Source organism: Ovis canadensis, chromosome 3 (assembly GCF_042477335.2).
Source record: "Ovis canadensis isolate MfBH-ARS-UI-01 breed Bighorn chromosome 3, ARS-UI_OviCan_v2, whole genome shotgun sequence".
In the NCBI taxonomy this organism is placed as follows: Eukaryota; Metazoa; Chordata; class Mammalia; order Artiodactyla; family Bovidae; genus Ovis; species Ovis canadensis.
In genome coordinates this window covers 90,803,817-90,828,052 of record NC_091247.1, presented here as the reverse complement: position 1 = coordinate 90,828,052, position 24,236 = coordinate 90,803,817, and the positions used below count along the sequence as shown (strand labels likewise).

Sequence of the window (24,236 nt, the reverse complement as noted above, 5' to 3'; positions counted from 1 at the left end):
TTTCTCACCTTTACCCACCCCCTACATTTCTGTTTTCTCTCTCTTTTTTAAACTGCCTTATTCTACTTCTTTGTCTTATTTATTGTCCAATCTTTCTGCTAGACACTAAGGCTCATAAGATGTGAATCTTTGTCTGTTTTGTTCATAATTTTGTGCCTTTGAGAATGTTAGGTAGGGCCAGTAAAAAATCGGGATGGCCAAAAGAGTCATTTGGTTAGTGAATGTGTGTAATAAAGTTCTTAGTGCAAATGAAAAATATGTCTTATTTTTACTTAAAATCAAAGAAACTTTTTGGCCAACCCAGGACTTCATGAGTAAATGAAGGGACTTAGTGAAAAGCCTTCCCTATTTTTTGAAAATCTGACTCCTAAAAGCACACTCCCTAAAGCACACTCTGCTTGGTAACTGGGTGCAGCAGTGGCTAAAAAGCTGGGCTGTGGAATTTGAATACACAGGCTTGAAGTCTTGCTCCAGCACTTTTAAGTTGTGTGGACTTGATTCACATGAGTCATATATCTCAGTTCTGCATTGCATAATAGGCATAAAATACAGCACCTACATTTTTTTGTAGGAGTTTTTGGAAGAATTAAGTATGTCGATGGGTGTTGGCAAGTATTAACACACACTTGGAATGGAGTTTGGTCCCTAGAATATGCTCGATGGATCTGAATTATTGTTAGTATTTTAGCACTTCTTTTAGTGACACCCTAGTTATTGCCATGTGTTTCCCTTCATATGTGGGTACCTAAAAGGAAGGGAGCATTTAAAACCTGTTTATTTTTATTTGATCTGTGCTCAGAAAATATGCAACAAACAATTGTGTATTTGTGAATTAAATAGTCTGGCAATTCAAAGTCCAAGTCTAGATATAAATTAATTACTACTATATTTTTTCTACATTTAAATCCCAATTTACTAAAGTCATGTAGAATATGGTACAGTAACTCATTTATACATAATTTGCTTTAATTCCTCACCTTTTGTTTTCCCTAAGCATTCCAAATGACTGACTTTCTCTGTTTACTCCCCAAGTATTTCAAGTTTTTAAGTGTTTGATATGTCAGTTGCCAATAAACTGATCGTTCATGCTAACACTTGTTTGTATTTAAGTGTCAGCATTGTTATTTCTAGAGGTACTCTTTTCTGTGGTTTCAAAACTCATCTTTCTTGGCATCTTGTATGAATATAGAAAGAAAAATTACAATAGTAAAAAAATGGGAATTTTTTTGGCTGCTCTTATATTGCCTCTGGGGCCTAAGTGTCAGAAAGATGAATCTGGGGTTTGATGTGTTTGGCCGGTGGTTAGGGTTTTCTCCCTGTCTCACTGGCAGCACCTGTTAGTGTAAGAAATACTATATGAAAAGAGAAAATGCACAGCCATGGTTCTGAAGTTAGAATAAGATATTATATGTATTTTTAGAACAGCTCAGGTGTAAAAATGTAAAACCATTAAATGAATGCAAAGATAATCCAAATGGTTATAAATAACATGTTAAAACAAAATTGTTGTCATTTAAAAAGCTGAAACCATGTGAAAATGCACGATATGTATTTCACTCATAGTGTCTTTTTCACGTAATTGTGGTAGAAGAAATAAGCAATTAAAATTTGGGGAACTTTTCCTGAATGGCCTTGGATTTATTTGGAAAATTTATTAAAATACCCCACGTATGCGATATTCTGTTCAGTTCAGTTCAGTCATTCAGTTGTGTCCGACTCTTTGTGACCCCATGAATCGCAGCACGCCAGGCCTCCCTGTCCATCACCAACTCCTGGAGTTCACTCAGACTCATATCCATCGAGTCAGTGATGCCATCCAGCCATCTCATCCTCGGTCGGCCACTTCTCCTCCTGCCCCCGATCCCTCCCAGCATCAGAGTCTTTTCCAATGAGTCAACTCTTCGCGTGAGGTGGCCAAAGTACTGGAGTTTCGGCTTTAGCATCATTCCTTCCAAAGAAATCCCAGGGCTGATCTCCTTCAGAATGGACTGGTTGGATCTCCTTGCAGTCCAAGGGACTCTCAAGAGTCTTCTCTAACACCACAGTTCAAAAGCATCAATTCTTCAGTGCTCAGCCTTCTTCACAGTCCAACTCTCACATCCGTACATGACCACTGGAAAAACCATAGCCTTGACTAGACGGACCTTAGTCAGCAAAGTAATGTCTCTGCTATGCTATGAATATGCTGTCTAGGTTGGTCATAACTTTTCTTCCAAGGAGTAAGCGTCTTTTAATTTCATGGCTGCAATCACCATCTGCAGTGATTTTGGAACCCCCCAAAATAAAGTCTGACACTGTTTCCACATCTATTTTCCATGAAGTGATGAGACCAGATGCCATGATCTTCGTTTTCTGAATGTTGAGCTTACATGACAGTAAATTAGAGTTATTGTTTACCTTTGGGAGTAGGAAATTTTTTTTTAAAGCTTTCTTCTCATTTCTTCTCTATAAATTTTTAGAAATTGTGTGTGTGTCAAATTCAAATACTTCTTAAATTTCTGCTTTTATGTAACATTCTGTCAGCCTATCATAGGAAGAAATAAGAAAATGGATTTTTAAGTTCAGAAATCACTTTGCTTCTTTTTCTCTGGAAAGAAACACGGATGATTTATTGCATTTTTAGCTTTTGCTTTTCTAAAAGGAAAAAGTGCTCGGTGTCTGATTAAAAATATACTACTCTTCAACTTGGAATTTTTCCTTAAATGTCACAGATACTCAGTTTGGGATTTGCACCTATAGTACTGAGGTTTTATCACAATTGAACAAACATCTGGCCCTTGTAATGGTTTCCTCAGGCAGCACCTCTCTGCTCCACTCATGTCCTGTTCTCTGAGGGGGAGAATCTGAACCCAGTGCAAACTGGAGGCTTTCAGGATGTTTAATGACACAGATGCCCTTTCCAGCTGCAGAACCTGAGCTTTGTGGGCTCCCTCGATGAGGAGAAGTGGCCACAGATCCCTTTCCCCGTTTCCTTAGTCTTTCACTGCAGGAGCTTAATAATATGGTTTGAAATGTAAAAGCCAAACTACGCTTCTTCAGTTTTGTTTTTTAAGCAGTTGATTTAAAATGATTTCATTCATGAGGATTTTCATCCTTGGCCTTAGTCTGAATGATAGAGATAATCATCTTCTGAACATTTATTCCACTTCCTTGTTTTCAAAAGCCGTATGGAAATGAGAACAAGGGACATAATGTAAATATTTGAAAAGTTCTTAAGACATTTTTAGATCTTCAGAAAAAACCCACAAATTTTAAAAGCTCATTAATTTTATATTTTATCCTCATGCAGAAAGACATTTACTAACTATAGTAATTTTAAACTTATGAAAGGGCATGCAAGCTGCAGAAAGAGAAGAGAACTAGGAACCTACTCTCAGCAGTTCAGATGCGCTTGTGAGAGAGTGTTGCCAATGAGGGCCTAGGGAGCTGGACTGACCTAGTGTCTCATCATTAATGCTTAGTAGTTAAATACGGCCTCCCTTTCACACATCACATGTATCGGTCTTCCATTTTCTGTTGCCTGTTTAAATATTCATAATTTCTAAAACTATATGTCCTAGAACATTAGGATTTCAGTCCGTTCTGAACATATATCAATGCTGTTGTAATTCTAAAGGAGTGATTAAAAAATTTGTTCCATAGTAACGCTCAAACACCTTCTACAAGACAAAAAATAGTAGCATAGTCTGGATAGTATTCAGTTGATTCCCTTGACTTATAGTGGATCACATGGTAAAATTTTAAGAAAATATGTATTGTTACATTGGTTCTCATTTTCACCTGTATGAAAAAAAAAATTGACTTCATTTGCATATGGAGGAAATTGAAGTTTCAGAGAATTTCAATGGCTTACAATGGATAGACAGGAAGTGGCGACCAGGATTACTGCTCAGTCCCTTAATATTTTAGTCTAGTAAGTCTTACCAAGGGGAAAGAAATAGAACAAGCTTTGAATGGTTAAGATTGTCTTTAACCAGGAAATATGGCAGTGTGGGGAGAAGGCAATGGCACCCCACTCCAGTACTGTTGCCTGGAAAATCCCATGGATAGAGGACCCTGGTAGGCTGCAGTCCATGGGGTTGCGAAGAGTCGGACACGACTGAGCAACTTCACTTTGACTTTTCTTTTCTTTTTTTAATTTTATTATTTTTATTATTATTATTATTATTATTTTTAATCACTGTGACTTTTCACTTTCATGCATTGAAGAAGGAAATGGCAACCCACTCCAGTGTTCTTGCCTGGAGAATCCCAGGGACAGGGGAGCCTGGTGGGCTGCCATCTATGGGGTCACACAGAGTCGAACATGACTGAAATGACTTAGCAGCTTAGCACAGCGGTGTGGACTGGCTTTTTTTCTTTCCAATAGCATTTTAAATTGCTTAAAATATATAAAGAAAAATGAATCAGTCATAGGGCACTTTTGGTAAACTTTCAGAGTGAGCACACTTGGTAGCAAGCCTCCTGAACCCTCTCTCAAGCTTCTTTCCAATTATTACCCATCCCCTCCTCAATACCCGCACACAGCAGTACCCACAGTTTTGTCTGCATTACCAGGGCTTTGTTGTGCTTGCTTTTGAACATTATATTCATAGAGTCATGTAGTAGTTACTCATTTGTCTCTGGCTTATTTTGTGCAGCAGTATGCTTGTAAACTTCACCTGTGTTACATGTAGCAGTACTTCATCGTCACATATTTCTTTGTATGAATATACTACAATTATGTAGCCATTCTATTGTTGACGGGCATTTGGATTACTTTGGGACTGTTGTAAATAGAGCTTTAGTGACTAATCTTGAGCATGCCTTTCGATTGACATAATCACTCATTTCTGTTGGTTATTACCTGGTTGTGCACTCCAGTATTCTTGCCTGGAGAATCCCATGGACAAAGGGGCCTGGAGGGCTACAGTCTGTAAGGTCACAGAGAGCTGGACATGGCTGAAACGACCTAGTATGCACACATGTAATTTATAGGTCATAGATCATATGTATGTCTCATTTTCATAGCCACTTTTTCAGAGTATTAATTTACACTGCTACCAGCTAAGTGTGAGACTTCCAGTGCCACATCTTTATCAAAAGTTGGAATGGTTAGTCCTTTTAACGATTAGTCACGCTAAGTAATGGGATCTCGTCATGGTGTCTATTTGCATTTCTCTTGTGAGGATTGATGTAGAACAAGTTTTCACACCTTTATATTGGCTCTTTCAGTATTGTTTCATTTGTCTGCTTCTGTATAACACATCCCTTCCAAAGGAGATGCTAAATACAACAATCTTGTCAATGGTAACTTCAGATGTTTAATGAAGTTTCTATTATTTTGATTACTTTGAGATCAGTACTTTTTGTGTTTGTGATCTTTGATATTCTTTTGTATTTTCTTCTGAAAGCTATATTTTATATTCTACATTTGGAACTGTCTTTGCCCTGAAATTGATCTTTGCATATGTTATGAAATAGAGGTCAGGATTTACTTCTTTTCTTAAATGGATTTCCATCTGGGTCATCACTGTTTGAGAAGCATATCCCTTTCCCGCTGATCTACAGTGGTAACTGTCATAAAACGTGTATTCAAATGTAGACTGGCCTATTTCCTCCTTCTTCATTATCCATAGGTTTATTTATCTACGCTTGCACCAGTAGCATACTGTCTTAATTATAGTAAATATATATATATAAATTTATAGTATAGCTTTATATATATAGCTTTATAATAAATTTAAATATATGGTGCTGTAAATTCTAAATTATAGTATTTTGTTCTTCACTGGGATTGTCAGGCCTATTCTTGGCCCTTTGCATTTCTGTGTAAGTTTTATAATTAGCTTATTGATTTTCACCAAAAAACAGACAAACAAAAAAACAAAACTCTAGGGATTTGGATTGGAATTGCATTGACTCAACAGGTTAATCTGGGAAGTTTCATATTTTACAATATTGAGTCTTCCAGTCCACAAAAAAGACGTATCCTTCAGTTTGTTTAGATTTTCTTTCCTTTACTGTGGTGTTTTGTTGCAGCTTTTGTGTGTATAGTCTTGCACAATGTATTTAGACTTATGCTGAGGTTTTTAATATTTTTTATTCTGTTGTAAATGGTATTTAAAGTGGTTTTTAACACTTATAATTGTTTACCAGTGTATAGAGCTACATTTGATTTTTGTACATTGACCTTGTATCCATGACATTACTGAATTTACTTATTTTGTAGTAGTTTACCTTCAGATTCTTTTGGATTTTGTACATAAACCGCTATGTTTTAGCTGAAAAAGTGTTATTTCAGCTATTTTAAAGTTAGTCTTATTTTCATTCAATAAATACACCTTTTCTTCCCTGATACTTTCTAGTGCCTCTACTACATAGAAGTGGTAATAAATTGTAAGTGTTGTTGCTTATATCATCTATAACTCCACTGTTTTTTGTCTGCCTAATACATAATTTACTGAGGGACTATTTTATAATCTCCATTGTTATGGAGATGTATCTGTTTCTGATTTTAGTTTGCTGGATTTTGCTTTATATATTTTCTGACAGTCGAATTAGATATAGAATTTTTGTATTTTCCTGGTAGATCAAACCTTTCATCTCTTTGAAGTATCACTTTTTCTATCAATGCATCTTACCTTTAAATCTATTGACCTTTAAATCTACTGTATCTTTCATGTGCTTTCTTTCACTTAGATTTTGCACAATGTATCTTTTTCTATATTTCTGTATTCTTATAGTTAAATATTCTTTCTCTTATAAAAAGGATATACCAGTTCTTTTCTAATTCATGTATACAATTCAGTTTGTATACATTTAACTACTGGTATTTGGAGGATTCAAATCTGTCTCAACCTCTGTATTCCATTTGTCTCATCTCTTTGTTCCTTTTCCTTTCTTTCCTACCTCTACATTTTAGAGTATTTTTTATTATATCATTCCCAACCCTGTTTTTTAAATATGTTTCTGAAAGAATGCTTTCCTATGATTTTTTAACTGAATAATGAATGAAAGGAAAATACAATGCACCAAAAGTTGTTTGGGATCTAAAACATATTGGCCTAAAAAAAATATATAAATTAAAAAAAAAATTAAAAAAAAAATCATATTGGCCTAAGTTCTACTTTCACGTAATGAAAAGTGAAATTCTATACAGTACTTATCTGTATACAGTAGAAAAGTAAAATCTCCAGAGAGAAAATATTTATAGCTGGCAGTTTACCATTTATATTTGAGGAAGGGATTGGCTCCAAAGTGTTTATTTTTCATTCAACAGAATCTCTGAATTCATGTACAGAAGACTGTACTTATGGCAGGGTCTCCAGAGATTTTGAAAGGAAACAAATATAGCTTTGTATTCAAAAAAAAAAAAAAGAGAAAAACTTGTTTAGATTAAAAAGCACCTAAAGATTTTTTTGCTTGTTGCATTGTTTTCAATTGCAGCTGCATTTGTTGAAAACTGCTATGGTTTTCTAACTTAAAAATATTTCCTAACTTAATAATGATCAGCAGCATTTTCTCTTAAGTAATTTTTTTTTATCATTTCAAGCAAAACAGTTTATTTTAAAATTCAACAGTTTATTTTAAAATTCAACATTCAGTTTCTTAATTGTCAACTGGAAGAATTATTTAAACATTATAAGTTTTTCAATATTTTAGAATATTTATGAATGTCTATTCTACTCTTGCACAGTTTTACTTCACTCATTGCTGTTAGAATGTAAAATATACTAAGATACATATTCAAGTAGAATATTTTTTGCTTTCATATCTTCAGTTGATTGCAAACAAATAAGAGTAATATGTGTTTATTCTGAAAAACTTAGAAAATGATAAAAAGCGAAAAAGAAAAACATTTGTCAACCAACCAGTTACTATTTGGTCTATTTCTTTTTTATAGTTTTCAGTATTTAAATGTTATAGTAAGATCATATGCTCTTTATCTTTATTTTTCTGATATTCATATCTTAATTTTTACATAGTTCCATCATATGATTACACTCTATATTTTTAAATATATGCTCCTAATTATGGAGATATAAACTCTGTCCTTTGTTGTTGCTGCTGTTTAATGCTTTATGAAGAAACTTAAATATTTCTTTTCATCAATTATCCTATCCCTGGAGTAGATTCTAAGACGTTTAATTACAAGATTAAAGAATATTAGCAGCTTTATGGGTCTTAACAACATATGTGAGCTCCTTGCTTTCCAGAAGGGTGCCAGTTTCTGCTTCCACTAGAACCCAGTGAGACCTCCTATCTTCTAACACTCTCTCCAAAAAGAAACTCACATTCATATTTTCCTTTGTTAATTTGATAAGAAAATAATATCTCATTTAGTTTGCTTCCTTGGTGGCTCAGAGGTTAAAGCATCTGCCTCCAATGCGGGAGACCCGGGTTCAGTCCCTGGGTTGGGAAGATGCCCTGGAGAAGGAAATGGCAACCCACTCCAGTATTCTTGCCTGGAGAATCCCATGGTTGGGGGAGCCTGGTAGGCTACCGTCCACGGGGCTGCAAAGAATTGGACACAACTGAGTGACTTCACTTTCACTTTCTTTTCACTTTAACTTCTTTTATATTTATCTCCTTTTTTTCTGTGAGTTTTTTTTTTAACGTACCTGAGGTGTTTTTCTGATTTATATGTACTAAGGATAATAATCATTTATCTGTTTTACAAATGTTTTTCTCATTCGTTAACTTGCCTTTTAATTTTATAATGCTGTTATTTTTTTTTTGATGGTTTCCTCTATTTTATTAAATTTTAAAAAGTTAGTAAACTAATATTTTAATCACTTACAAGTATATTGATCATCATTTCCCAAGCATAATTTGCTTTCAAGCATGTCTGAAATGACACATATCCTCAAAATGAAAAAAAAAAAAAAAAATTCTGGTCCAGGGCAGATACTTCAAAGTAAATCTTACAGAGTAGAACTAGTTCTCTCAGATAGAAACTAATTTCCATGCATATAAACTCTGCTTCATTTCCTCTTCAACACTGGATGAACAGCACTTGAATAAATAAGGTTACACTTTTCCACTTGCATCGATTCAGTGTTTTAACAAAGTCGTTTATGATCAGATAGGTAAATTTTTTTTTCCTTTTTTTTTTTAATTTTAGTTTTTTATTTTTTAAATTTTAAAATCTTTAATTCTTACATGCATTCCCAAACATGAACCCCCCTCCCACCTCCCTCCCCAGAACATCTTTCTGGGTCATCCCCATGCACCAGCCCCAAGCATGCTGCATCCTGCGTCAGACATAGACTGGCGATTCAATTCACATGATAGTATACATGTTAGAATGTCATTCTCCCAAATCATCCCACCCTCTCCCTCTCCCTCTGAGTCCAAAAGTCCGTTATACACATCTGTGTCTCTTTCCCTGTCTTGCATACAGGGTCGTCATTGCTATCTTCCTAAATTCCATACATATGTGTTAGTATACTGTATTGGTGTTTTTCTTTCTGGCTTACTTCACTCTGTATAATCGGCTCCAGTTTCATCCATCTCATCAGAACTGATTCAAATGAATTCTTTTTGACTGCTGAGTAATACTCCATTGTGTATATGTACCACAGCTTTCTTGTCCATTCATCTGCTGATGGACATCTAGGTTGTTTCCATGTCCTGGCTATTATAAACAGTGCTGCGATGAACATTGGGGTACATGTGTCTCTTTCAATTCTGGTTTCCTCAGTGTGTATGCCCAGAAGTGGGATTGCTGGGTCATAAGGGAGTTCTATTTGCAATTTTTTAAGGAATCTCCACACTGTTCTCCATAGTGGCTGTACTAGTTTGCATTCCCACCAACAGTGTAGGAGGGTTCCCTTTTCTCCACACCCTCTCCAGTATAATGCTGTTATTTTTTTCGTTGCTTTCTACTTGGTCATTTCCCCTGTCCTGTTGTGAACAACTGTATATTTATATTTCTTATAGTACTTTAATCTTTGTGGGCTTTTAAAAAAAATTTAAATCTTTCATATATCTGAGATATGAAAATGAGTTTTCTTGCCCATCAGTTTGTCCTTTTATCTTCATTCTAGAAGAGCGTTTTAAGTTGGCATTTGAAAATTTAACATACAAATTCTTACATTATAAATTCTACTTCTTAAACTGTCTTCAGGGCAGCTTTAATTTGACTGTTGTTCTCCAATGGCATGGGAAATGGCTAGGTCATTAGTTGTTTTTCTAGCCCGTTGTGTCTGTGATTCTTTCTCCTATGCTGTGGCCTTGAGTGCTCAGCCCTGCGTTTTGTTACTAATGTCATCACTTAAGATCTTCCTAAGTGTTTAGTGAGGGGCAGGAAGAGCCTGTGTGTAGATACATTTTTTGACTTAAGGTTGAGTCAAAATGCCCCCAAGAAGGTCCAGCTGAGTCTAGAAGAGCTTGGAGGGCAAAGGAAGATTATCTGGATGAAAAATAGGGCCTGAGAGCTGCAGGGGGAAAGGCAGAGGAGTGTGTCTTGGCAGAAAAATGCCATGAGCAAAGACTTGGAGACATGAAATACCGTATGGGTTTTGGGACCTAGTAAGTCAACTCAGTTGCATGTGTGAGATGGGGGATAAAGCGATGCATAAGATACAGCTGAAGAGGTCAGCAAAGTCTAGATTGTGAAAGGCTTGCTTGCTTTTGTATTCAATGGTATTATGTTTAATGTTGCCATTACACACATACTATGTGCCAGACTTTGTTCAAGGATATGGACACACAGTAATTAGCAAAACAGACACGGTCTCTGCCCTCTAGGAAATACATGTGCAGGACGCAAGCAGTAAATACTCAAATAAGTGTTTCAAAAAACATATGACCACATATCATTAAGCTGCTGCAAGGGAAAGAATAGTCTAGATAATGAGAGGAGAGAGGAGGGAACGCTCATTCATTTTACCTGAAGGTCTCTTAAGACAGGGCATTTGAGCTGAGCCCTGAGGATTGAGTTACCTGTGGAAGAGTGAGGTTGGTTGGAGTTGTAGGAAGGGCAAAGGCTCCGAGGCAGGAAAGTACTAGGAGCTTTCAGGGAAATGAGAATGACCAAAGCCTGGTGCTTGGAGGGAGGCATAGTGAGGGATAGACTGAAGAGTCAGGGACGGAATGTATAAAGCCTCACAGGAAACATTATGAGTTTGAATATCATTCTAAGAATAACTGAAACATACTAGCAGATTTTAAGCGGGACTGTGATGATATTCCATAATTTCTAAGATGTGTATTTTTTCACATTTTAATATAGGAATGTTTCTTTCAGTTGATGTGATTTGTTTAAAAATAAACACTAGGAAATAATTGAATTTGCAGAGCTCTTTTCTTTTTTGGTGGTATATAAAATAAACTCTTAGGTTTGATGTTATTCAATACTCTATATTTTTAAACTGTATGTTGCCTGGGGTACTGTTTGGAAATGGGATTAAAAGGGCAAGAGAAAAGTAAGTGCATATTCTTAGATGTTGTTCAGACCAGACATATTGGTAGATCAGACTAGAGCAGTAACAGTGATATGGAAAGAAATGAATGTATCAAATGTTTTAGAGATAGACCCTGGTACTGGATTAGAACATAGTGTTGGCTTGGATGGAGGGGAAGGAGGAAATGGAATATTGAGAATAGATCCCTGGTTCTAGAGGTAACAAGTAGATATTTGGTGGCACTATTTCTTTACATGGTGAAAGATGAAGGAAAAATTTTAAGATTGACAGTATCATTTGGGTGTATTGAATTAGAGTTGCCCTTGAGATATCCATATAGGTGTGACAGTCAGGCAACTGGATCAAGTTAGATCTGATGTTTAGAAAAGAAGGTCTTTGCTGGAGATTCGAATTGAAATCCTCAGATATAGATGGTGTTTGAAGCTATTAGAATGGATGAGGCCATCAAGAGAGACCATGGAATGAGAAGAAAAGAAGGCCTAGGACTAAGTCCTGAGAAACATATTTAGGGTCAAGTAAAAGAGAAAGACTGTGGAAATGTGGCCAGAGAAAACCCAGGAGCATATAGGATCGTGGAATCTAATGGAAGAGAGTACTTTAAGAAGAGGAGAGTTGTCAAGTGCATTAAATACCACTGAGTGTGATGTTTTTTGCCACACATCAACATGAATCAGCCACGGGTATACATGTGTCCTTCCATCCTGAACCCCTCCTCCCACATCTGTCTCCCCCCATACTCCTCTGGGTTGTCCCAGAGTATGGACTTTGAGTGCCCTGCTTCATGCATCAAACTTGCACTGGTCATCTGGTTATGTATGGTAATGTATATGTTTCAATGCTGTTCTCTCAAATCATCCCACCCTTGCCTTCTCCCACTGAGTCCAAAAGTCTGTGTTTTACATCTGTGTCTCCTTTGCTGCCCTGCATGTAGGATCGTCATTACCATCTTTCTCAAGTCCATCAGTTCAGTTCAGTTCAGTTCAGTTAAGTTCAGTTGCTCGGTCATATCCAATTCTGCAACCCCATGAATTGCACATGCCAGGCCTCCCTGTCCATCACCAACTCCTGGAGTTCACTCAAACTCATGTCCATTGAGTTGGTGATGCCATCCAGCCATCTCATCCTCTGTCATCCCCTTCTCCTCCTTCCCCCAATCCCTCACATCATCAGAGTCTTTTCCAATGAGTCAGCTCTTTGCATGAGGTGGCCAAAGTATTGGAGTTTCAGCCTCAGCATCAGTCTTTCCAAAGAACACCCAGGACTGATCTCCTTTAGAATGGACTGATTAGATCTCCTTGCATATATATGTGTTAATATATAGTATTTGTCTTTCTCTTTCTGACTTATTTCACTCTATATAATGGGCTCTAGTTTCATCCACCTCATAGAACTGATTCAAATGCATTCCTTTTTATAGCTAAGTAATATACCCTTGTGTATATGTACCACAACTTCCTTATCCATTCATTTGCCAAAGGACATCTGGGTTGCTTCCATGTCCTAGCTTTGTATATATTGCTGCAGTGAACACTGGGGTACACATGTCTCTTTCAATTCTGATTTACTTGGGGTTTATGCCCAGCAGTGTGATTGCCGGCTCATAATGGCAGTTCTATTCCTAGTTTTTAAAGGAATCTCCACACTTCTCCATAGTGGCTGTACCAGTTTGCATTCCCACCAACAGTGTAAGAGGGTTCCCTTTTCTCCATACCCTCTCCAGCGTTTATTGTTTGTAGACTTTTTGATGATGACCATTCTGACCTGTGTGGGATGATACCTTGTTGTGGTTTTGATTGGCATTTCTCTAATAATGAGTGACATTGAGCATCTTTTCATGTGTTTATTAGCCATCTGTACGTTTTCTTTGGAGAAATGTCTGTTTGGGTCACTTGCCCACTTTTTGATTGGGTTCCTTGTTTTTCTGGTATTGAGCTGCATGAGCTACTTGCATATTTTGGAGACTAATTCTCTGTTAGTTGTTTCATTTGCTATTATTTTCTCCCATTCTGAGGGTTGTCTTTTTACCTTACTTATAGTTTCCTTCATTGTGCAAAAGCTTTAAGTTTAATTAGGCCTCATTTGTTTATTTTTGTTTTTATTTCCATTACTCTGGGAGGTGGGTTATAGAGGATCTCGCTGTGATTTATGTCACAGACTGTTCTGCCTATGTTTTCCTCTCAGAGTTTATAGTTTCTGGTCTTATATTTAGAGCTTTAATCCATTTTGAGTTTATTTTTGTGTATGGTGTTAGAAAGTGTTGTAGTTTATTCTTTTACATGTAATTGACCAGTTTTCCCAGCACCACTTGTTGAAGAAGCTGTCTTTTCTCTATTGTATATTTTTGCCTCTTTTGTCAAAGATAAGGTATCCATAGGTGTGTGGATTTATCTCTGGACATTCTATTTTGTTCCATTGATCTATAAAGACCTGTATATAGAAAACTATAAAACACTGATTAAATACATCAAAGATGACACAAATAGATGGAGAAATATACCATGTTCTTGGACTGGAAGAATCAATATAGGGAAAATGAGTATACTGCCCAAAGCAATCTATAGATTCAGTGCAATCCCTATCAAACTACCAATGGTATTTTTCACAGAACTGGAACAAATAATTTCACAATGTGTATGGAAACACAAAGACCTCATATAGCCAAAACAATCTTTAGAAAAAGAATGGAACTGGAAGAATCAACCTTCTGACTTCAGACTCTACTACAAAGCTACAGTCATCAAGACATTATGGTACTGGCACAAATTCCTTTGGATTTTGCAAAATGATGACCTTATCAAGGGCCATTTTGGTGGAGTCCTAAATACTGGAGGCACCCAAGAGCAAATGAGAACTAGCAGAGTAGTCCAGAATCTTGGCTGTTTAAAAGGAGTGAGAAATGTGGCTCTAGCTGAAGGGATTGTGTGTGACCTGAGGCCATGTTTAGGATAATAGCATGAAATTTTATTAATAGATCCTAAGGGAATGATCCAGTAGACAGGGAGAGAAGGCAGTAAAAGATACAGGAGCAGAGGGGTCAGCTAGAAAAGCAAATAAACTGAGAGTTGAATACGGATGAGTTCCAGAGGCCATATGGCAAGGGCCTTTGTACTATTATCCCTGGAGAAAACCTGAAGGGGCTTTAAAAGTGAAAGTGAAAGTCAGTCAGTTGTGTCTGACTCTTCATGACCTCATAGACTATACAGGCTCCAAAATCACTGCAGATGGTGATTACAGCCATGAAATAAAAAAGACGCTTACTCCTTGGAAGAAAAGTTATGACCAACCTAGACAGCATATTAAAAAGCAGAGACAATACTTTGCCAACAAAGGTCCATCTAGTCAAGGCTATGGTTTTTCTAGTAGTCACGTGTAGATGTGAGAGTTGGACTATAAAGAAAGCTGAATGCTAAAGAATTGATGTTTTTCAACTGTGGTGTTGGAGAAGACTCTTGAGAGTCCCTTGGACTGCAAGGAGATCCAACCAGTCCATCCTAAAGGAAATCAGTCCTGAATATTCATTGGAAGGACTGATGTTGAAGCTGAAACTCCGATAGTTTGGCCACCTGATGTGAAGAGCTGATTCATTTGAAAAGACCCTGATGCTGGGAAAGATTGAGGGCAGAAGGAGAAGGGGACGACAGAGGATGAGATGGCAGATGAGAAGGGGATGACAGAGGATGAGGTTGGATGGCATCACTGACTCAATGGACATGAGTTTGAGTAAACTCCGGGAGTTGGTGATGAACAGGAGGCCTGGTGTGCTGCGGTCTCTGCTGTTGCAAAGAGTCGGACACAACAGTGACTGAACTGAACTGGGACTATACCATCCATGGAATTCTCCAGGCCCAAATACTGGAGTGGGTAACCTTTCCCTCTCCAGGGGATCTTCCCAACCCAGGGATTGAACCCAGGTCTCCTGCATTGTAGGCAGATTCTCTACCAGCTGAGCCACAAAGGCTACTGGAGGGGGTAGCCTATCCCTTCTCCAGCAGATCTTCCCAACCCAGGAATTGAACTGGTGTCTCCTGCATTGCGGGTGGATTCTTTACCGACTGGGCCATTTCAATAGGTTAATCATTCTCTCATTGTGGAGGATGGGTTTGGAGTTGTAGTGAGTGGCTGAGGGCACAAACCCCATTGGAATGCCTTTGCAAGATTTCAAATGATAGTGAGGAGCCCCTGAGTAAGATTGGAGAAGAGGGGAGAGCTTGGAGATGAATAGAAGAGAAAATCAGAGGAGCTCAATGCTTGTATGTTGGGAGGTGATCGAGGATGAATCTTATGTCATTGGATATGTTGACTGGGATGGTGATGATTGTGATTTTTAAGGTGGTTTTCCATTAGTCTGTCTTTAACTCTGACTGGTTAATCTGTTATCCATGTATTGATTGATTAAAATCAGAGCAAATTTTTGGTTTTGTTTCTTGGGAATTTCTAGCTATTCTCAGATATCAGTTGGGAGGCTGCTCTGGGTAATTTTAAAAGAATGATTTAAGTGAATCTGTTTTAAAGTAATGCATTTGAAGGCTGGGAAAAAAAAATTGACCTCTCATTGGCCAGCCTTGTTTTCCAGAATTTGGGGGCTAGAAAGTTGGATTTGAAATAACTTGCTCTACTTCTGTCGTTTCTCATTACTGACCTTTAGGCTGCTGGCTTTCAAAACATGCTTGTGACCATCATGGTCCTCTGGTTTTCTCCCCCACTCATCTGTCCTGCAGCAGCATGGCAGGCACACTCTGCACAAAGATGCCGTCTGCTGTTTTCTGGCTCATCCCCATTTCCCAGAACAAAGTAATTTTCCATAACACATAAGGCCCATATTCTTTAGCCTTGTTGATGCTGCCAGACCTCAGTGGACCTTTTTTTAAAAAGGCGCTTTCCATATCCTATTGTGTTGTCTGGATCGTCTCCAAATCCAGTTTTTAATTTCCTATTGGCTAAATTGTATTTTTTTTCTTTCGGCCTGTGCTCATCTTCCATTTAATCCTGGCTTCTCCCCTCTGCTGTGAGGGAGACCTTAATCTCTTTTGGACCATCAGCCATGCCATTTAAAAATTCCTTTGGGCATCTGTTCAGCTGGTTTAACATTGTTCAGTCCCACTTCTTGGCTGGGGTTTACTGTCTCCTTGCCTGCTTCCGTTCCTTTCAGTAAAGAGTATGATGGCTCCTCATGGGGGGATCCATGCACTCCCTTCCAGTGTAAGCCCCCTTTCTGTGGCTCTGTTCTAATATTCTAGTGCCAAATATTTAACCCATTCAGTTGGTCAGGAATCCTTGGGCTGAAACACTGGGTCATTCCATCTTACAGAGAGATCCAGAGAGCACCAGTGCTAGACATGGCCCTGGGACATTCTGTGGCTTGCACACCCTTGGTGCTTGACAGGTCTTTCTTTGCAAGGGTAGCCTAGAAAAATAGCATCTTCAGCACCTACAGTACCTCAGATCTTTAGATTTCAGGTATGATGATACTGGACGTTAAGGCCTTGCTAAAGAACAAGAGGAGGGTACTTGATTAAACTGCAAGTCAGTAAGTGGTAAGTCAAGGAGTGTGTTTTCTGACTTGCATCTTTGAAGTGCATATGTCCCAGGGTACTTGATGGGCTCACATTTGAGTTAATTCTGTTCATTCTCTCAGATGACCTTCAATAACCATCACCATGGTGGGAGATAAGATGTGGTAGGTACAGTCACAAACTTAGTTAGATTCAGAAGATTGTTCCTTCACTAGGCATTGCTTGTCAGCTCTAACACTGATTGACTGGGTAACTTTGAGGCAAGTTACTTCTCCTTTGTAGGTTTCAGCTTTCTGGTTCTTAAAATGAAGAAATCGAACCAGGTAATCATCAAAGCCTCTTCAAATTGAGATGAACCTTTTCATTGGGCTGGTGCATGGGGATGACCCAGAGAGATGTTATGGGGAGGGAGGTGGGAGGGGGGTTCATGTTTGGGAACGCATGTAAGAATTAAAGATTTTAAAATTTAAAAAATAAAAAACTAAAAAAAAAATAAAAAATAAATAAAAAATAAAAATACTCTGATGACAGGAAGGCTTCTTCTTTCCAACCATACAAAGGCTGTGGAGATTTTCCTGTGAGTCGTCCTTTACCAAAAATGACACCCCATTCCCGTCATCCCCCTCTCTCAAGAGCCCTGGCAGCAGAAAGAAGGCTTGTCAGAGAGCTCCTTCCTTGAATAGGTGGATATGTCCTACTTGGAATAAGAAAAAGGAAAATCAACAAAGCAAAGGTAGGAGATGTTAAGAAAATGAGAAAAAGACTTGTTAATTCAAAACAAAAAATGGAAGAGTATATCTGAAACAAAGAAAGCCACATCATTTTATTGACCGAATATACACAAATACCCCTTATCCCCATGTACTTAGACTGTTGTGCCTATAATACAGAATATTTGATGGATCATTGATGTCTTATGTATTTTGTTGTTCAGGTCTTTAAACACAGTTGTAATTTCTTTATTAGTAAATAAGGGTTACCTGACTTCAGCCCCTTTTAGAAAATCATGTCTCCTCTCTGTACTTTTACCTTATTTCATAGCTCATTTTACCTAAGTGAGAGTTGAAGGACAGTAAAAGGTTGGAGTTCTGCTCTGCTGTGTAGAATCCCTAGTAACAATCAGTAGGTTTTGAAAAGCCTTTGGTCCATTGAGAAAATGGACTAAGTAGAGAGGGATGGGATGAGGTGGGAGAGAGTGTGTGGGAGGCTCATGAAGAGGGGGCAGGTGTATGTATACATATAGCTGATTCACTTTGATATAAAGCAGAAATTAACACAACATTGTAAAGCAACTATACACCAAAAAAAAGGCATACAGACAAGGATCACTGGTCTACCAAGTGGCGCAGTGGTTAAGATCCTCAAAGTGTATGGTTGTGTGGGTCATTGGCAACACTGCTCCTTTAAAAATGAGCCCCTGGCAGTTGCATTTGCCCAGGATTATGCTCTGTTTCACTTTCTGACCTTTGTGTAATCTTGTTATTGGAGAATTCACATCAACGATCTGCTTTCTTTGGTCTGCACAATTCTTTTCTCAAATTCATTTTCATTGAAATGGTAATGTTTATATCTGCCTTGCTTAGTAAAATATAAATAGCAAAAATGTGCATGAGAAATCAGTGCTTACACTGATGTGTCAGCTTCATCTGGGTTGTCAGCTGAGAGATTGCTGAACAGTTACTCCTGTATCGCTTACTGGGTAGACAGTGTAGCTGGTGATAGACAATATCATATATGACTTTTACAGATGCCTAAGCCGAATTCTTTTAGTAACTTACTGGAGTCATCCTTCATTAAGCAAAAAGAAAATCTGTGATATTTGAATCATTCAAAATTTAGTTTCATATTCAAAGTTCAGTTTCAGCAAAAGCAGACTAAAGTATGCATCTTGGTCAGGCTTTTATTCTAGTATAATACATTTTCTTAACCTTTAGCCTTAGAGTTAATCTTCAATGTGGCAGTTCTTATGAATCTGTTTATAGATAGGACTAACAGTGGAAAAATATCTTGTCATCAAAGAAAATTCTAATGAAATAATGGGGCTTTTAAATATAGATCATTAGTCAGAGACATGAAACAAACATCCTCTTATTAAGCTATTACCTCACCTCATTGTTGAAAGCATGGAACTGCAGAGAGCTAGAGTATATCATTTTCATAAAATAGTTGTTGGAGAGCTGGTCTCCAAGCATTTTAGGTTATTTTTTCCTATTCATTGAAGTCCAAAATATTGCTCATCTGAACTTTCTCTGTTAGTCACTATTACAGTAAATCTGAGACTGCAAGACGCCCAGTAATTCATTACCAATGCAGAACTTGTTCACCTTAAGGTCAGTTATTCAGTCCTTGAGCTGACTGTCATTAACAAGAAATCATCATCTTGAATGAATAAAAGAAATAATAAAAAGGAAAGCAAGAGAGTTTACTTCAAGAATCTGGACTGAAAAGCCACCAGGTTTCTAGACACCATTTCCCCTTCCTCCTCCTTTACTGTCCACTGTCCCATTTTAGAAGGGAATAAGCTGCTGGCGAGGTTGAGTTGAAGGTTCCCTACCCCCAGAAGTAGCCCTGTTACGCACTATAGTGTCCCCACATACTCTGGGAGCACAAAGGATGGGCCCTGAAATCTACCGCAGAAGAGGGCCAGGGAGAGTTTCTGAACAAAGTGGGCAGAGGGGAGAATTTCTAGTGGAGAAAGGTGTGAGCACAAAGTCGGTGAGAAATTGAAGACTATAGAGTTTCCAAAGAACTCTAGTACTTATGCTCATAGGGCTGAAGCATGAATTAGGAAAGAAGTTAGCTAAGAACTATGGCCAAATGTGTAGCCAGACGCCCGATGATGAATGGTACTCTGTTATAGATAGTGGTCCATATTCTCTAGCCTCAAAATGATATAGAACTTTCTGAGTGAGGGAATATCCCTGGCAGGTTTGCAGTTTGGTGGAGAATGGATTTTTTCAAGTTAATTTAATTAATTAATTTGGTTGTGTTAATTAAATTAATTAATTTTGGTCTTAGCTGTGGCAGGCAGGATCTTTAGTTGTGGCATGTGAGCTCTTAGTTACTGCATGTGGGATATAGTTCCCTGAACAGGGATCAAACCCAGGCTCCCTGCATTGGAAGAGCAGAGTCTTAGCCACTGGACTACCAGGGAAATCCCTGGAGAATGGATTTGAGGGAGGCAGACAAAACTGGAGATAAAGAAACCAATTAGGGGGAAGAGAAATACCAGGAAAGATAAGAGGGTAGGATTCGGAAGGGAAAAGTAGGAGAGAAGGAAGAATTGACACTCAGGTTCCTGGCTGGGGTGACAGCTTGGGCTCTCAGGAGACAGGAATACAAGAGAAATGGAGGTGAGCTGAGGGGGAGAGCAGTAGGGAGTTCATTTACTATGACTGTGTCCAATAGATATTAGATAAAGGGTTCTGAAGGGCAGACCCTTGAGAGAGATTGGGAAACCATCAGCATGCAAATGGTAATTAAAGCACTTCTGAGTTTCTTTCCAGCCCTTAAGTCCTGTGGTTCAATGAATAACGGAATCTCTTCAACAAATGCCCATTTCAGGAAGTCTAAAATGAGCAGTGGCCGGTGTGAAGTGACTTGATGACACAGTGCAGTTCCGCTCTCGTGGTTATGACTAGTAAATCAGTTGTGATCCCAGCCTGATGCTGACATTGAAAATCCATCAAGACAGATTTAATAAGTGTCTTCTTTGTGTTAGATGCTGCAAGGAAGATTCACTTTTTTTTTTTTTTTTTAAGATGTGAAATCATTTCGTTGAGTTTTTCCATTCAAGTTGGGGTAAGATGTAGAGGTTTAAAAAAAAGGGTAGAGGTCAGATAGATTTCTCAGGAAAGTCAGGAAGTGGGGTTTAGAAGGAAGACAGTGAATAGTGAATTTCAGATGATAACAGAAGATGAAATGGGAATGATCAAGAATAAGAAGGATCTTGGCCAGAGACCAGGACTGAATTCGTGCCACGTGATGTCTGTGGAGAGGGTGGAGAGCAGAGGAGAAGGGAGTTTTGGGGAATAAAGCAGGTCATAGGGAGGGCCGGCCTGAGCCCTGGCAGGCACCACCTGCAGGCTGAGAAAGGGTGAGGCTCAGTGAGCCTGGGAGGCTAAAGGTAGAACGAGAATAATCTTCCATCAGGGGTCGTGAAAAGGGAGTTTAAGGAGAAAGGTGACCAGATGTGATGATGACTGACTAGAAAATGATCACTGAATTTCATGATAGATTGCCTGCTGGTGGTTTTTCTCAAAGGATAGAGTTAGAAAGACAGAGTGTAGGTCAGTCAGGGAAGAATAAGAAGAGGAGTGATAATTATATGAGTAATAGTAGCGTGTACACTTCCTAAGTTATATGGTAGGCAGTGTTTTATGCACCTTGTGCATTTCAATTTTGTAAATTATCATAGTAATTCTAGAAACATACTAGTATTATTAATGTTACTAGTATTGTTACTGCTTCCTTTTTACTGATGAGGTATACTAGGAGATAAAAGCAGTGAGCATAGTAGTTCTTTTGATACATTTTGCAAGGATAGAAGAAATGGAAAAAGCACAGTAGGGGACATTGTGGTTAAATGAAAGCTTTTCTAAGAGATTGTGACATTTTTGAAAGCAGTGAGGGAAGGAGCCAGGGAGGAATCATTGAAGATGGAGGAGAAGGATGAGCAGGTGGGACCAGAGGAAGAGGTGACAGGTAGGCATGGAGAGAGGGCCCAACCTTAAGAAGGGACGCCGTTTTGAGAAAATTAAGAAAGTTTTATAGTCACTCATATTTCACAGTTCAAAAGTGAGACTGTTTCTGAAGTTACGCTTGATAGTGTTGGACAGTTAGGAAGAGACGTGAGGGAGCTGCTGAATATCATTGTGTGCGTCTTCTTTTCTTGAAAAATTTCTGACTCGGTGTTTGAACTTTTAGAAAAACTTAACTTTATCCGTATGAACTTGCCCAAACTGAATTCTGTCGAGTGTGATTTCACTTGTCATGTTCTTTATCATTTGTTACCTCATTTTGTTATTTGGACATAAACATGAACACATGTATTTGGATGCAATAATTGCACATTCTCTTGTTTCTCAAAAACAAACAAACAAACAAACTGTATTTGGTACCTATTTGGTCAAGAGGCAGAGAGGACAGAGAGCCTGGCAGTTACAATGTGCAGTGTGGCCGTAAACAAGGAGAACGAAAGTGCTGGGGATGGGAGACTGGAGAGGGCAGTGAGTAGCCCAGCTGAGGATAAAGAACTGTATTGAAAAGCCCATTTGTGACTTTAAAACTGAGACTTCACTTTTACGAGAACACTTTTATTAACGGGAGATAGAAAGCACAGGACCACTGTCATCAAGTTTATAGAGGACAAAGTGAACTTACAAGTTGGCCACTGGCTAATCAGTTGGAGCAGCAGTGACATTTAGGATCTGAGTGGCTATAAATTGGTGACAGGAAATGGTTCCCTGTGAATAAAGTCTTTCCTCTAGAGTAACAGGGACTGGCTGGCTACACTGCTGAATTTATCAGATTCTCCCTCTCTCCCTCCCTCTACCCCTGCCCCCTTCCCTTCATGGGAATGCTATTTAAACTTCACCAAGTGTTTGTGCTCAGTTGCTGAGTCGTATCCAACTCTTTGTGGCCCGCTAGGTTCCTCTGCCCATTCATTATCTCTAGAACTGAATAAATCATTGCTCAAGCAGTAAATAAATCATCGCTCAATTATTTCAGCTGCCAATTTACCAGATAGAACTATTAGTATTTACAGCAATCAAAAAAAAAGTGACAATACTTGCACATATTTCCACTGTCGGAATATCCTCTCCTTGGAAATGAAGAAATCGAAAATATTTAGAAAACACGGACTGCGGCAAGTGTAGCAGCCCTTTCAGTTTCAAAACATTTCCTGAGGAAAAGTAAATGTTTTCTTTCTCATAGAACCCAATATTTTGTCTGTTGAGATATGTTCATCAAAACATTTTATTTATGTATAAAATGTTTTAGAAGTTCATCCTGTGTAAACATGATCATCTCATACTAATTGGGGTGTGTTGAGCACCTCTGTCTCTCCATTAATGCTAGTGTTTGTCTGTGTTTTGTGTCTCACGGTCAATGTCTTTTTTGCAGATATTGATGAATGTGTAAACAACACTATTTGTGACAGTCACGGGTTTTGTGACAATACGGCTGGCTCCTTCCGCTGCCTCTGTTATCAGGGCTTTCAGGCCCCACAGGATGGGCAAGGGTGTGTGGGTGAGTTCTTAGATTTTTTTTTCTCCCGACATCTCTCTATCAAGAAGAAATCAAACTCATCAACCACAGGAGAGATGGAAGCAAGGTAACTGGGCAGAATGACATCATAATCTCATCTCGTCGTATGGTTTGTGGAGAGGTGCACAGTGACCCCGCGGCTTCTGAAATGGTTAGGGATGTTAAGAAATAGAGAAGCATAACTTTGGATTTAAATGTATATTGAAAAGAGCATCTGTTTAAACTCTTAGCTGGATATGCGGAACGCTCCAGTCCCTCCTGAACAGGAAATAGAGTCTGGTGTGTGGTAGAGCTTGTCTGTCTTCAAAATGTACCTCCCTTAGGCAGTGCGTTTAAGGAAACGTGTTGGCAGGAGTTTCTGTTTCCAGGAATGACACCCGTAAAAGGATGCTTTGGCTTGTGCAAGCATAGTTCTTCCATCTGTTCTGAGATTGTCAGAGCTGGAAGGAATCTTGAGTATCATCAGATGTCCTAGAATATGGTCCATCACATGCTCACATGAAAGAAGCCACTTCCTAGGTCATGTTCTGACCAGCCATGATTTCTTTAAGTCAAATTCATCATGAGGCATACTTGCTATTAGAGCAAGTAAATGGGAAAGAAGTTATTTAATTCAGCACCTCACAGATAACAAGGCTTTTTCTTTACTCTTAATTAAGAAAAATTGCCTCTGGTCGTTACATGGCAGATGACACTCGAGGATGAGTCAGCAATGTTTTAGTTTGGAAATTTGCACTGAAAGCAGCAGTTCATTTCCCGTCCAGATTGAACTGGGAAAACAAAGTCGGTTTGGAAATTCAACAATAAAATCACTTGAATAGTAACCACCTTTAAGGTAACACTGTTGTAATCACTTGTTCCAATTCCTGCTGTAGTTTCCTATGCACTAAATTACAGTGGTAAAAACCATCTGCCATTCACTAAATATGTCGACTTAATAGGTCCTGTGGTCTGGCCCTCACATTCTCAGGCTCACCGCCTGCTTCCTCACCAGTTATGTTCCTGCAGCATAAAACTGCTTATGATTGTTCATGTAGCTGGA

General features: G+C 38.4%; 1 protein-coding gene across 28 annotated transcripts in view; it reads left to right on the top strand.

The window, feature by feature from the left end:
- Positions 1-24,236, top strand: part of LTBP1 (latent transforming growth factor beta binding protein 1) — a 458,228-nt gene that overhangs the window by 375,816 nt on the left and 58,176 nt on the right. For 15 of the 28 annotated variants that reach the window (XM_069583578.1, XM_069583577.1, XM_069583571.1 and 12 more), the window contains one exon: positions 23,051-23,176. The exons of the other annotated variants lie outside the window; for them this stretch is intronic. In XM_069583578.1, the coding sequence (XP_069439679.1) occupies positions 23,051-23,176 (126 nt within the window). The remainder of the gene's footprint in view (positions 1-23,050; positions 23,177-24,236) is intronic. 28 annotated transcript variants of the gene reach the window in all.